Raw genomic sequence first — 16,561 nt, 5'->3', positions numbered from 1 at the left:
TCTATTTCTATTTATGGAAGATTTGTTATCCACAAGATGAAATGGTCAGAAAATAAACCTAATTTTAATGTATTTCTGAGAGAACAGCAATGTTATTATAAGATGGTAAAGCTTTGTAAAAAATAATAAAGCAAAAAGATTTGTTTGATTTATCTAACTTAACAGATTAATGATCTTTTTCTTTTGAAACCCCTCTTTTATTTATTGTATTGCTATTATTAACCTACTTTTATTGTGTTTTTGTTATTGTTGGTTTGTTTTTGTGTGTTTGCATTGTATCTGAACATGTTTAACAATATAGCCAATGTTGCCTCACACAAGTTGTTAATTTTTTAATGAGGCGCCGCTCGCACTGTTCGCTCAGTTACAAAAAATGGGATGCACACCGCCGTGCAAAATCAAAGCGAACTTACGCCAATGCCGCGACGAACTCGCGGACGCAGCGAGTATAGGCCAGGCTTCAGAGGCACATTTTGCGGGTTTCGTTTACCGCGGTTCTCTGTTTCGTTCCATGTCTCCATTCAGATGGGGTACCCCGAGCTTAGAAAATAGGTAGTGGAGGATTTTAGGTTTAGATTAAATCCATTTTATTTTTACTTTTATTTTATATATATATATATATATATATAGGATTTAGTCAATGGCTGATCATGGATGCATTGAAATCTGCTTTTGAGCTTAATTTAAAGGAAAAGAAATTTCAGAATGAATTGGATCATTTTATGTTCTCTGTTTTTTCAATTCACAGAAGTCATGCTCCTAATACCTGTTCTTCTGATCTTTTGACGTTTGGCTCTGCTATTTAACTGATAATTTGTCAGGAAATGCTGATAAGTATAAGAGAATAATAACTGAAAGATCTGATTGTGAAATGATGTTGAAATCAAATCAAATCAAATCACTTTTATTGTCACACAGCCATATACACAAGTGCAATGGTGTGTGAAATTCTTGGGTGCAGTTCCGATCAACATAGCAGTCGTGACAGTGATGAGACATATACCAATTTACAATAACATCAAATTAACACAACACAATTTAAAGTCTAATATACACATAATTACACACAACACAATATACAAATAATAACATACACTGTACAGTATACAATACGCACTATATAGATACACATTATTCAATAAAAATAAAAAATAAAAATATATAAAAAAGTATATATATATAGAATGTACAGTATTGTACTGTATTGACATTCAGGCTGTCGGTTGATAGTCAGTTGTTAAGAGAGAATATAATATAATAATAACATAATTTATGACAGTCCGGTGTGAGATATAAGAGTAATAAAGTGCACATACACACATACACACACACATACACAACATACACAGACACAACACACACAGACACACACACACACACACACACACACACACACACACATACACACACACCTACATACACACAATATAGATACACATTATTCAGTAAAAAAAAGTATATATATAGTATATATAGAATGTACAGTAGGTTGTATAAATATTAGGGTATAAAAATGAGTGATGAGAATAAAATGTTCAAGCAAATGTTCTAACAAAAAGTTGACAACACTTCTCATCATATAAGAGACATGAGAAATTAAAAGGACGTAGAGTATTTTACTGATCAGTTATTTCAAAACACAAGAAAAGAGATTTGTTTGAATTCTCATTGTGCCTCTTTACTACTTTCTTCTGTTTTAACTTCTATATACCCTTTTTTTTAGGTGATTTATGTTATTTTTTCTGATAGAATAGAAGTTCCTTCTCCTGAGAAAGAGCAAAAAAATGCTGAAAGGAGTACTAAGAGATTTCATTGACTTAATAATAATTATAATAGATTTTAAAAAAGGATTGTAATATGTTAACAATAAGATGACACAGGCTAAAAGATAGGAATGAGGAGTTTAAAGCTCTGCTTGAAAAGAAACGCAAAGTTTGTTTTTGTTTTTTTACTAAAGAGTTGAAAGTTAAAGGTAAAGCTACAGTTTTCCTCATCATAGTTAAAGATTTTGTGTATTCAGAGGACAATTTGAATTTAAGAATTTATACTAAAGATAAGATATTCTGTTGAAAGGTTGACCTGACACACTTAATGTAGGTTCAAAACAGTCTGGACTATGATTGAATTAAGGTGATGTTTTTAAATGAAGCTTCCTAGAAGCTTCACAGATGTTATATTCTAGTTATGACAAACTTGTTCAAAATTATATAAATTATGGTCTGATGTTAGTCCCCACCATGATACATGGTCTTTTGTGACATTTGCTAAAGTAGCAGAAATACAACCTGAATGGAAATGTATGCTCTGTAAATGAGTTCAATTTTAGCATTGTTATTTCATGTTTAATTTGGACAATTATAATAGATTGTTACATTCTGAATAATGCTGTGTGAATTTAACCATGTTTTGAAATGTCTCCATATTTAAGCAGTTGTAGATGGTTCCATTTGCTGTGACGGTTCTCAAATGATACTCCCCGAAACAAAAGAGTTTATCTGTTTACTAATACCAAATTATCAGAGATTGCCAGAGGGAACAAAGTGGTAACCCAGTGGCAAGAGGTGATGACCCAATGATGGGTAAGACTCTCCAATGGCCAAAATGGGGGCAACCTAAGGCAGGTATCACCGCCCTGTAAACCTGCCAAAGAAGGGAGGTGTGATATAAGTGGATCGATGCTTTTAGGCCAGAAGCATCAAACGGGAGGTCTACAGGAATCTGCCCAAAAACTGTGAGTTCCATTCAACCCAACTGCATTTTAATAACCGCTTTACTAAAACAACTTATCACAGTGTTAAATACCAAAAAATCTGTCACTGTGCCATCAAGGGTTCATACCCTGTGTACAAGATTATTATTTATAGATTTGTATTGGGGGTAAACTTTTGAGAATTGTTGCAGATTTAGGAGTGCCTGACTTAGCAGACTGTAAGTATTAAACAAACCTTGGAATGTTTGTATGATAAATAATTAACATTGAAAGATGATTTATTATTATTTATTATACTTTTATTGAACTTATATATGTTTTTAATAGTAATGATAAAACATTAAAAAAACAGTGGTGACTTGTTTTGTTTGTTTGTTTTTAAAGACTAGTTTACAGTTAATAACAATTTAAATAGAATTGTTTGAGAAATGGGAAAGAGAAATGAGTAAAAAGGTGAAACTGACTAATAAATAAAAAAATGTCTAGACCAATTTGTTAAAGAATTGAGAAGGTGATAACACTCCAAGTGTAAGGTTTTTTTATTTGTTTTGTTTTGTTTTACAGATATGTTCATGAGTATTGCTTGCTTTTCCCATAGAATCGGTATTTAGAATTTATATTAAGAGATTTTGCCTAGACCACAATAGAGTAGTCATTTAGGCAAAAAGGGGGTTGTGAAGGGTTTGATTTTAGATCCCCACACCGGTCTAAAAAGGGGGGAGTGAAGGGGTTAATATTTGAATATACTTTTACTCTTACGAGTTATATCTCATCTTTTATAATCCTCATTTATACTCATTATATTTATCAATTTTCAATTTTTCTTTTACAATGAGGTGCAAGTAACATGTATGTCATCTGTGGGGTGACTGAGGGTCTGATTTATATCAGGAATGCAATAACAGTGATTATTCATTTAATCCGGCTCCTGGAGGATATGCATTTATATTGACTGCATTTATTCACAAAAATATATATCTGTTATAATTATTACATAATTAATCAGCTATTCTATAACCATTTGATTCTATTTTAATTCAATCATTAGTAATTGTATGAGAGAGAGATTTTAGTTATGATATGGTTATATTGTCATATTAAGTGACTGTGTGCGTGTTCTGTTTTTCTCCTGGCTCTATCCTAATTTTCCACAGATGACGAGAGGCCCTGCATTCCATCAAAGATTAGGGAGAAAGACTCCCTTCCTAGGGAGATAGCGCCTACCTGTTGCAGTGTCTAAATCATTCAGTGTTTGGATTGTTTATGGTGTCCTATGACACGTGACTGCCAGAGTCAAAAACCTCAAGGATTTTAGTTGCCCTACTTGGTACTTTCTTGATGAAGAGAGGTAGTGGTCATAACGTATCGCTATAACTTGTGACATCTGCACATAATTTCTGTAAAAACCAATGATGGGAACTGATTAATGTTATGGCTACCTAATGATTGTTTGCACAAAGGTGGAACCAGACCATATTTGTAAAGTGCTAAGATGTTTGAAGTAAGTGACCTAACATAATCTCAGTAAGTGTTGTACTGTGACACCTCTAATTACATTTGCATATGATTATAATTGCTTGTGAATGTTTTTGAAAGTACACTGTAAAAAATGTCTGTAATTTTAACAGTAAAAGACTGTAAAAATGCTACAGAAATAAAATGTTAATTGATTAACGAATATTAACTAAAATATACAGTAAAAAATTGTAATATATTTTAAAAAACAATACAGTAGTTTTTACAATAAAATGTTGTAAAAATTAAATTTTTTAGATTGAAAAATGTGATTTTCCTGTATAATTAATGGTAAAAAAAAAAACATTTACATTATGTTTAACAAGAGAGTATCATGTCATCATGTGCTCTTCTGTAGTTACTACGGTGACTAACAAATACCTTATAAAGTAAAACAGTTTTTTTTTTTACAGTGTAGGCTTCTTCTTTTTCTTCTGTATTACTGAACTACTGGATCCCATTGACTTGTGATGTAAAATTGGAACTGCAGAGAACAATCAGTAAACTCTCTCTTAACTGATTGCAAACCTGAGTCTGAGTTTTTATTCCTCAATATTCATATTGGGGACCCAACTGTTACCCCCAACATAGATGACTGTTTTCTTGAGTGACACAATTTCTCAGGCACCAATTACAGTAGCTTTAAGGAAGTAAAAGGGAAAGTGACATTGTTCATAAAGTGCTTTGTCATTACAGCATCAGCACTTATTTCCTTTTTCGGTGTCTGGGAGAAGATAAAAGTTAAAGCGACCCACTAAAGTGATGATTCATTACAACACATTCTGACACCAGGAAATAAGCACAACAGCTACTGTATTCACAGGTTACTGAGCTCAAAGATGCTGTTACATTAGATAATTCACTTTAACACTGGAGATCTGTATATATGACTTTATATATGCTGCAATCAGATGTTTATACGACACTACAGTAGGTCATTAAAAAGCATTCATCAGACAATAGCCCGACACTGTGACCGAAATGGTGGTGGAGATAAAGATGCTTTAGTCGAGGTTTGAGCCAAACACTGATGTCATACATCGCAAAGCATGCAAGAAATATTTCCAATACAGTCTATGCTAACACCATCATATACAACAAATAATACTATATTTGTAATTTGAGTGTTGTCTTTTTTATTAATTCTCCAATGCATGCACATGGCTACATGGGTAAATCTCACCCCAAAATCAAAAGAAAAGAAATAAAAAATTACATTTTACTGAACAAAATGATGCATATTTTAGGACTATAAAGGCTTTTTTGCTTTGTGTCATTATTGTCATTATTTTTATTGACTGCACATTTTCCTTCAAATTCTTATTACTGTAATGAAAAAAACAATCTCATTCTCATTACTGTAATGCAAATAAAATATATGTTATTTAAATTGTGAAATATTCACACATTATGGTAGTACTGATTGCATTGTCTTTAATTCTGATTAAAGAATAAAAAAGGGTAAAAATGACATTTACAGTAATAAAAATCTAATGAGAATCATCATCGAGAACAATGAGAATTACAAAAACAAAGGTCTAAATGCATAATGATAAAAAGAATTTATGAAGAAAATGTGGTTAATTTTTATGAAAATATTGTTACAATGCAAAAAAATAATAATAAATAAATAAATAAATATATTAATAGTCCCAAAATAGCCTTCATTTTATTTATGCAAACTGTAAATTCATTAATCTTTTTATTTTGATTTTGTGTGAAATAATGACCTGGATATATTTTCGTGACATTCACTGACAGAGTACACCACTATAGCTAACACTTATAATTAACATTTTAATGAAATGAATGACAAATTAATAATGCTATAGTCTTAGCATTTTGGGGGAAAAAAAGAAAAAAAAAATTGCTTACGAATGTTCTACTGTAAATCGAAGTAATTAATAGTCAATAAAAGCGACTAAAATAGGTTTATATAATTAGCTCCCATATTTTTTAGCCTCAGTGTATTAAAGCAAATATGGTTATAAATATAAATTGTTATATATACTGTATCTCTGTATCTTCTAATGACTCTAAGACAAACTGCTCAGTCTAAAGAAATGCTGTATTGTATGTAACTAATGTGTATAATACTGCTCTATAAGTGTGGCATACTCCTGTCAGTATTGTTAAGTTCCTCTGATACATTCTCTTTTCCTTTACGTCTACAAACAACAATCTTATTTAAGACACCAGTGCAGATAAGTACATTAATATGGTTAGCCTCTTTATAATTTAATAAAACAAGACTACTCTAGAAGCCTGAGAAATGTGCTCACTAGAACCCAAATTGTTGTCTAGTTCCCATATTTTTGTGATTCAATATGAATAACAACATAAATGTTAGGAATCTCTTAAAGACTAAATGACTTTAGCTTGGTAAGTGGATATATTGTACATAGCTCCTCTACTACTGTGTTGATACAACACTTTAATCGCTAGATTACATAAATACGGATAAATTGTCTTCAAAATGCGTGTGGTTTCCTGTATTTCACCTTCTCGCTGGCTGTTACCCCATTAGAGTGGCCATTTATTGATCCATTAGAGTAATCTGCCTTTCGAGAGCCACTGTGTCTCTTATAGGTCTGTGGAGAAAAGAACGAGAACATTTGGAGAAATTCTTGAAGCTGTACTGTTTGACATCACAAGCAGGATGATAATCCGAACACTAATAATTAGAATTCATTTACCTGTAAGTAGAAGTTTGAGAACAGTAAAATAAGAGTGATCATATAACTGATCTGGAAATACAGCCAGCCCATTGGAAAACCACACGGCCAAACCACAGCACAAGATGTTTGGAACATAGTTAGAACAAACTGGATCTGCGAGAGAAAAGAGCCATCAAGTCATTCTTTACAGAAAATTATGCAGTAACAGAAAATGATTCTGTAATGTCTTAGTTGAGCAGTTTAAATGAAAAACATGATTGATAATCATGCTTTAACCTCCTGAGACCCTGCGTCCACATGCGTGGACATTACGTTTTGGATTCAGGAGACTCTGGGGTGTCATTAAAGGGTGAAACTTTCGACGCACCGAGTCATGTGACAAAACAACATGGTGCCAATCTGAGCTGAGTTTGTCTTTATGAGAAATGGCAACAAAACTACATCTTGTAAGAAACCTCATTAACCTCATTACATTAAAACCCATTTGAGTCAAAAGTTTAGAGTCTCTAGTTTCATCCGATATGTAAAGTAGTTTCATCATAAAAATGTCATTGATTTATCGTAAAATGGTACGCTGTTAAACAAAATGTCCACGTACATGGACTATAGGCTCATTTTCCTTAATATATCTTAAATTTACTGTGCATTATCACATTGAGAATCAATGGATGCTTCCACAAGCTGGAAAGCTTTCAGAGGCTGTATATGGAGTAAGGATGAAAATAAGGTCCATTTTAAACTGTTCTGAGACCACTGCATACTGGAAGTTAAGTCATTCCCTAATTAGGGAGCAAGGGAGCAAGAGAGTATCCTATAGCTTTCTATGCAGCTAAGTGCATCTACTCCTAAAATTCGAACAAAAGTTCAGTTTCAGGCTGCAGATGATGTTTGGACCACTCAACATGTCTGAATCTATGTACTGATTACCATTGTCCCATGTCTGACAGAGTTTTATAATGCAGCATTTTATTTTAACATGGTTGGCAGTGAATAAGAATTATTTATTCAGCTTTATAGAAAATCATCTGTAATGTCTGTAACGTCTCAAAAACATGAATAACCAACACTCCTGGAAATATAAACTATTTGATGAAAAAATTCTGACTTTCTATAAAATCTGACTTTCTGTTTCTATAACATGTGGACAGACACTTTTAGGAAAACTATTTGCTCTAGAAAATTTGTTTTGTTTTTTTTTTTGCTTGTTTATTAGGTGCTACTAGTTACAAATCAAAAAGGGAAATGGAAAATGCACACCGAGGTCACTCGGGGCTCTCCTGAGAAAATGAACATCAAGAAAATTCAGAAAATTCAATAGTATAGTAAGAGTATAAGACAGAATAATCAGAGTAAACATTTTGTAATTTCAAACTTTCTATGGTAAAAATGTATTTAGCAAAACAGTGTGTGTGTGTGTGTGTGTGTGTGTGTGAGCGAGAGAGAGAGTGTGTCAGATTGCTGTCATCAGCTGGAAAACAACAGATGACATGTAATGCCAAAAATGACCAAAGGATGGATGTAGAGCTCCACTTATTGATGCCCTGGTTCTGCGTGTGTGCGTGAGTGTGTTATCGTCTCAACCCTTCATTTCTGAGTGTGTATGTTTAGCATTGTGGGGGATGTAATGGTTTTATTTGAGAAATGTAAAAAAATAAAAAAAAATAAAAAAATGTTGTGTTAAAGTCTGACCAGTTCATTCAGTTACACTTAGGATGTTTTAGAGTCTCACCCTGTAATTTCTGTCACTTTTTTTTTCTGCATTGTGGCTGATTTATTGATTGTGTTTGACAGATAAAAAAAAAAAAACCAACCTTTTTTTCTGTTTTTTTGGTCTCATTCATTTTCAATGGTCGGTCAATTTTGACCACGAATACCAAAGGTGTCACTTTTTTTTTTACGACCACTTAGAGGAAAAGTCACCAAGTCTTGTACTGCTCAGATAAAGGCAACCATTTTTATTAAATTATAAAAAAAAAAAAATGGTTAACGTGACGCCATGCGAGAAGCAGACGTGTGAGACACGACCTCTGCGAACTTTGATAGTTTTTAAATTATTTTCATGTAATAATCCGGTGAGATTCGATACACTCAGTTACATACTTGATCTTTGAGGTAAACATGGCAAAGAAGTCAAAAACCTCAGACTCTGGAGACATTAAAAGACACTTACATGTTCAAGCTGAGGCCTCTGACGGGACTGTGAGCCAGGGACTCGATTTGGACGGCACGTCGAGAGAAGAAATTCAGCGTCAACTGTCCAACATCTCGGTGATACTGACGAAGTCTGTTGCTGACTTGGAGGATCTCGCTGTAATACGTCAATCGATTACGGTGATGGAAACAAAATTCTCTGAGTTGGTCACAAGAGTGGCAGAAGTTGAGAGACGGATCGATTATCTGGAGTCTTCGGAAAGGGAATTATCTGCTAATCCACCCGCGTCCAAAACAGATTTGGAATTAATTTAGTAAAAACTAGAATATTTCGAAAATATGAGCCAAAGGAATAACATATGAATTCTTGGAATTCCTGAGCATGAAGAGGGCAGAGATATGGTGAAATTCTTGGACGAGCTCTTCCCGAGTCTGCTCGACATAACAGGCCATAAACTGGAAATCGAGCGAGCTCACAGAGTCCCGGCTCGAAGATCTGCTGAGGGAGACAGGCTCCGATCGATTCTGGCCAAATTTCTGAAATCATCCGATAAAGATCTCGTGTTGCGCCAGGCGAGGAGCAAAGGGAAGCTTTCTTGGAAGAATCATAATATTTTCTTGTTCCCGGACTTCAAGAGAGAAACGTGATCGGTTCAGGGAATGCAAGAAACTCTTACACCAACAGAAGATCGCTTTTGCACTGATGTTCCCGGCCAAACTGAGAATAGAAATGAAGAATGGTTGCAAAGTATTTACATGTCCAAAACAGGCACTCTCCTTCATAAATACATTGGAGTAAGCCATTTAATGTTTCTTATATTAGTGGACTGCCTCGCGGTTGAGGAACTCTATTATCTGAGAAAGCTGGGTGCCATTTTTGTTTCTTTTTGTGTTGGCTCCGCCTAGCAGCTGAGTTTGTTTTATGGCATGACTTCAAGAAACTTTTGCACTGACGGAAAAAATTTTTTTACACTGAAGTTCCTGGCCAGATTGAGAATGGACACTATGGATGACCGCAAAATATCTACATGCTCACATAAAGGACATCTTTTATAAAGTTGATGGGCTGAGTAAGTTATGGTGTTTTTTTTTTGTTTGTTTGTTTGTTTGTTTTTGCGCGGCCTCTGAGTTAGTTTGACTCTTGATCATCCGAGGAACTGGGATGCCAGTTTTGTTTTTCGTGCTGGCTCCGCCTAGCGGCTGGAGCTTGTTTTGTGGAATTACACTACTTCAGGACAGTTGTGGATAAATCTGTTCGTTCTTTGTGCTTATGCCTCCTGTTGGCTGGAGTTTGTTTTTGTGGAATATTTTTAAGGGACAGAAGAATGATTACATCATCTGCTGCACTCATAACAGCCGGCTCACTGAACAATTGTTTGTCTTTCCGAGGAAACTGAACGGCTTTATATCAGCTGGAGTTTGATTTGTGGAGGAACACACCTTTGAGACAGTTCTGTGAATGAATCTACATGTTTTTCTGTTATTCTGCCTGTTGGCTGGGGTCTGTTTTACAAAGTATTTTCTGTTATGTAATTTTGCCTCACAAAATTTGTGCAGAAACACCGTACTTGAATAATCCGATGGCAAAGTTGTCGTGTGGGTTCTCGTAGGCGTACATGGACTCTTTGAGTTTTGAGGGATTGATGCCGGTTGGCGCTGTCGTGCGCGGGGTTAATGCGCACGTTTTTCTTTTTCTGTTTGTTTTGTTCGGGGGGATGTTTGGGGTTTGATTGTTGCATTAATGGGGAATGTGGTCTGTGTAATCTTGTTTTTGCCACACAATTTTTTTATTTTATTATATCAATATGTCAAATGCTAATATGAATAAGTTGTCTCTCTCCACATGGAATGTGAATGGGTTGGGCACCCTAAAAATAGAAGGAAGGTTATTTCTTTTCTTAAACGTAAGAAATATGATATTGTGTTTCTTCCAGAAACACATCTTTCCCTGCAGGAAGCTGAAAATTTTGATAAGATATGGGGTGGACATGTTTTCTTTAGTGCTGGTTCAAGTAAGAGCAGGGGAGTCATTACAATAATAAATAAGCATCTACAATTCAAATGTCTCAAACATATTAAAGATAAATTAGGAAGAGTCATTGTTGTTTTAGGAGAAATTCAGGGGCAAAGGTTGATTTTGGCTAATATTTACGCACCTAACGCTAATGATCAGGGCTTTTTTTATAGATCTTAATGGGATGTTGCAAGCTGCTGGCACCCCTCATGACATAATATTGGGAGGAGACTTTAATCTTTTGATGGACTCAGTCCTTGATCATAGGAAGCAAAAGTGTGTAAGCCCCCTAGAGCAACACTGACACTTCACAGGATGTGCAAATATCTTGGTCTTGCAGATATCTGGTGACTTTTGAACCCATCTGGTAGGGATTATACATTTTTTTCATCAGTTCATAAGATTTACTCTAGAATAGATTTTTTTTTTTTTTTATATCTAAGTCCCTTATTTCATCTGTTGTGGATTGCTCAATTGGAAACATTTTAGTCTCAGATCACGCCCTGGTGAACTTAGAGATGTTGCCACATACAGAGAAAAAGAAATCATATGCTTTAATGTATCCCTTTTGCAAAATCCTGATTTCCAACAAATGTTAAAGACTGAAATCAGTGTCTATATGGAGACCAACTGGTCCTCAGTATCTTCTGTGGGCGTGGCTTGGGAGGCACTTAAGGCTGTTCTTAGGGGTAGTATCATACAATATGCCTCATTCACCAAAAAATCCAAAGCACGAGAACTCGTGGAGTTGGAAGGAAATATTAAAAGTGCTGAGGTAGAGCTGAAGTGCCGAATGTTGTCTGATGGTCTCAGAGAATTGACCCGATTGAAATACAGATATACTACTATTTTGTCACGGAAAGTGTTCAGGGCAAGACAGTCATACTTTGAGTCAGGGGACAAAGCAGGGAAGATTTTGGCTAGATATATAAAGCAGAGAGAGTCTTTCTCTACCATTCCCTCAGTGAAATCTGCTGGTGATGAAATTTTTACCTCAGCCATTGATATTAATAATGTCTTTAAAGAATTCTATCTTGATCTCTATAGTTCCACGTCTTCGTCTACTGATGAAGATATTAGAAACTTTGTGGAACCATTAGAACTCCCTAAACTGACGAATGAGCAAAAAAAAACACTCTTGATTCTGAGATAACCTTGGAGGAACTTGAGGAGGTAATTAAGTCCTTACCTACTGGCAAGGCTCCGGGGCCAGATGGTTTTGCCGCTGAATTTTTTAGATCTTATGCTACAGAACTGGCTCCACTTTTGTTAGAAGTCTATTCTGAATCATTAAAGAATGGGAAGCTTCCACCAACCATGACAAAAGCCCGGATCAGTCTGATTCTAAAAAAAGACAAAGATCCAAACGAGTGTAAAAGTTAATGTCCAATTTCCCTGATCCAGCTAGATGTAAAAATTTTGGCTAAAATTTTGGCTAACCGATTAAGTTATGACATCTCTTATATCGGGGTCGTAGCTCTTCTGATAATATTAGGCGTTTCATCAATATCATGTGGTCAGTGGCGAATGATCAGACTCCAGTAGCTGCCATCTCACTTGATGCCGAAAGGCATTTGATATGGTAGAAGGTGAACTACAGTAACGCCTTCCAAATCACTCAGAAATCTAGGGATAACCATCGACAACAGACTAAATTTCACAGACCACATCTCAAAGACCGCAAGATCATGTATATTTACACTCTACAATATCAGGAAGATAAGACCCTTCCTCTCTGAACATGCCACACAACTGCTTGTCCAGTCACTTGTCATAACTATACTGGACTACTGTAACACTCTCATTGCAGGCCTCCCTGCATGTGCAATTAGACCCCTGCAAATGATCCAGAATGCAGCAGCACATCTGGTCTTTAATGAACCAAAGAGAGCACGTTACACCACTCCACTGGCTGCCAGTTGATGCACGTATCAAATTCAAGGCTCTGATGCTGGCATACAGAACAGTCACTGGGTCTGCTCCAGCATACCTAAAATCATTTATGCAGAGCTAGGCGCCCACTAGAAGCCTGCGGTCGGCTAAGGAACGTCGCCTTGTTGTACCAACACAAAGAGGCACCAAAACACTTTCCCGGACTTTCAGCTTCATCGTACCACGTTGGTGGAACAACCTTCCCAACTCCATCTGTGAAGCTGACTCACTCTCTGTCTTCAAAAAACGACTAAAAACACATCTTTTCCATGAGCACTTAACCAGTCATTAAAAAAAAATAAAAAATTTCCTGTTGCACTTTATTCTGTTTTGAATACTATTATGATGCTAGTGAAATTTTGTAATACAGCACTTTTTATACCACTGTCTCCTTAAGATGATTCGCTTATGTTTTCCTCTTTTGTAAGTCGCTTTGGATAAAAGCGTCTGCCAAATGAATAAATGTAATGTAAATGTAAATGTAGAATGGGATTATCTTTTTAAGATTTTGGGTGTATGGGTTCGGGAGTACGTTTACTGGTTGGATCAAGTTACTTTATAGACACCCTGTAGCAACGGTACAAACAAATGGATTAATTTCCGATTATTTTACTCTGGATAGGGGCATCCGTCAGGGTTGCCCTCTTTCCCCATTATTGTTCTGTCTTGCCCTGAAACCATTAGCAGCTGCGATAAGAAAGGAGGATGATTTTCCAGGGGTGACAGCAGTAGGCGTGGCGCATAAGCTTCTGCTTTATGCTGATGATATTTTATTATTCGTCTCTGACCCTACTAAATATATGCCTTGCCTCCACAGAATTATTCAATCCTTTTCCAAATTCTCAGGATACAAAGTCAACTGGTCTAAATCCAAAGCATTGGCTTTGACAGCATACTGTCCAGTAACGGCCTTCCAGCCAGGCGCCTTCCAGTGGCCCAAATAATCCGATGGCAAAGTTGTCGTGTGGGTTCTCGTAGGCGTACATGGACTCTTTGAGTTTTGAGGGATTGATGCCAGTTGGCGCTGTCGTGCGCGGGGTTAATGCGCACGTTTTTCTTTTTCTGTTTGTTTTGTTCGGGGGGATGTTTGGGGTTTGATTGTTGCATTAATGGGGAATGTGGTCTGTGTAATCTTGTTTTTGCCACACAATTTTTTTATTTTATTATATCAATATGTCAAATGCTAATATGAACTATTATGCATTCGGTCTCAGACATTTGGCTCACTGGTCACTTCAAAGAGTGACCAATGAGCCTTCGAAGAGGTAACGTGTAGAAGGCTGGGGATATGGGATTCTTTTATTGGGAAATGGGGTAGATATTTGATGTTTTTGGGGGGCTCTCGGAGTGGGTCTGTGGAGAAAGAGGTATAGTTTAGAGTTGTATGTTTATTATATGTGTATGTATGTATATATGTGTATATATATATCTGTGTGTGTGTGTGTGTGTGTGTATGTGTATATATTTTTTTTTTATTATTTTATTCTCTGTATATCTGTGTACTTATGTAAGATCACTGGGATGTTCGTTTGGGGTCAGGTGGGGTTCTTGATTGGGGAGGGGAAGTAGTGGGAGTTAATGTTGAGTCATTGTATATATGTTTTTTTTTTTTTTGTTTGTTTTTTTTTTGTTTTTAATCAATAAAAATGTTAATCACAAAAAAAATGTTAATCACAAAAATATATTTTTTTTTTATTTTGGTCAAAAATGACCGAATACCATAGGAGGATCTGTTTGACCCATGACAAAATGGATGTAAAATTTTTCAACATAATAAAAGATACATTTACTACAGTGGGAACACTGGTAAATTTCACATATCAACACTTCAAAATTAAATCAAATGTAATGAAACAGACAAGAAAGGTTTCAAGCTATTATAATCTTTCCTTTAAAAGAAGAAGGTTAATGTTATTAAAATGAACTGTATTCCAAAATTTAACTACTTGCTACAGTCTCTCCCGGTAGATGACCCCCTCTCTTATTTCAAGCAATTTGAGAGCATAGCGAAGTCTTTCATTTGGAGTGGTAAGCGCCCCAGACTATATTTCAGTAAGTTACATAGGCCGATTGACAAAGGTGGGCTAGGCCTACCCAAGATTTTGTTTTATTATTATGCATTCGGTCACTTGAAAGAGCCCCCTCCCTGGTTCTGCATTGAACAAGAACTTCTTGTCCCTATTTTGCTATTGCAAAGCCTTTCCATCAAACTAAATAGTGAAGTTAAATCACACGCCGTTATTTCACATTTGCACTCAGTATGGACAAAAGTGCCCAGAGTGTTTAATTCAGATATTTATCTAAATGTTGCCTCGAGCTTATGGCTAAACCCCAAACTATGCATTAATAAGTCCCCTTTTTGTTGGTCAGAGTGGATTGCGAGGGGGGTTAATTAACTCGGTGATCTTTAAGAGAGCGGTGTGGTTTGAAAATTTGGTTCAATATTTTGGGATCCCCAGATCTCAGTTTTTAGGTATCTTCAGTTATGCCATTTGCTCTGTACTATTTTTGGGAATAGCATACACCCCCCTAAAGCAGCAGATACTCTAGGAGAGGTGATTTCTGCTTTTGGAAAGGGCCATGAGGCATCAGTGTATTACTCCTTATTAATTCAGAGTCTGGGGGACGGAGTCTCAACCACTCTCAAGAGATTATGGGAGAAAGATTTAAACCTGGAATTGGAGGAGGGAGAATGGGCTAGGATTTTAAAAAACATAAAAACTGCATCGAGAGATGCAAGGGTGCGCCTTATACAATTCAAGATTTTACATCGGTTCTATTGGACCCCCTCTAAATTGTATAGGCTTGGTCTTAAAGACACACCCACCTGCTGGCGATGCCAATCAGAGGATGGAGTCATGGCCCATGTTTTTTGGTGGTGCGATTCAGGAATTTTGGTTGAAGTTACAGAGTGTTGTGTGTGATGTGTTGGGCATTCGGATTTCGTTTTGCCCCAGACTCTGCGTTTTGGGTGATGGGGCAGTCATTGACATAGGTGACAAATACATAAACAATTGGGTCCTCACCAGTGTGATGATAGGCAGGCAGATTGTTTTAAGGGGTTGGAAGTCGGTGGGAGCACCCTCAATTCGGGAGTGGTGTGAGGAGATGGGAAGGGTGGCAGCCTTCGAAGAGGTAACGTGTAGAAGGCTGGGGATATGGGATTCTTTTATTGGGAAATGGGGTAGATATTTGATGTTTTGGGGGGGCTCTCGGAGTGGGTCTGTGGAGAGAGAGGTATAGTTTAGAGTTGTATGTTTATTATATGTATGTATGTATTTATATATATGTGTGTGTGTGTGTGTTATGTATATACATATACACAGGTGCATCTCAATAAATTAGAATGTTGTGGAAAAGTTCATTTATTTCAGTAATTCAACTCAAACTGTGAAACTCGTGTATTAAATAAGTTCAATGCACACAGACTGAAGTAGTTTAAGTCTTTGGTTCTTTTAATTGAGATGATTTTGGCTCACATTCAACAAAAACCCACCAATTTAGTTATACAATTTGAGTTGAATTACTGAAATAAATGAACTTTTCCACGACATTCTACGA

At 36.0% G+C, this 16,561-nt stretch overlaps 1 protein-coding gene across 1 annotated transcript in view; it reads right to left on the bottom strand.

Annotated features, from left to right (window-relative positions):
* Window positions 1–942: 942 nt before the first annotated feature.
* Window positions 943–16,561, bottom strand: part of LOC127411760 (elongation of very long chain fatty acids protein 5-like) — a 32,640-nt gene continuing 17,021 nt past the window's right edge. Inside the window, exons 6-7 of the mRNA XM_051647496.1 lie at window positions 6,922–7,056; window positions 943–6,816 (exon numbers count right to left, since the gene is read on the bottom strand). Coding sequence (XP_051503456.1) covers window positions 6,697–6,816; window positions 6,922–7,056 — 255 coding nt within the window. The 3' untranslated portion in view covers window positions 943–6,696. The remainder of the gene's footprint in view (window positions 6,817–6,921; window positions 7,057–16,561) is intronic.

Source organism: Myxocyprinus asiaticus, chromosome 21 (assembly GCF_019703515.2).
Source record: "Myxocyprinus asiaticus isolate MX2 ecotype Aquarium Trade chromosome 21, UBuf_Myxa_2, whole genome shotgun sequence".
NCBI lineage: Eukaryota > Metazoa > Chordata > Actinopteri > Cypriniformes > Catostomidae > Myxocyprinus > Myxocyprinus asiaticus.
Note: the sequence above shows the minus strand (reverse complement) of the source record. Positions and strands in the feature narration are given on the sequence as shown.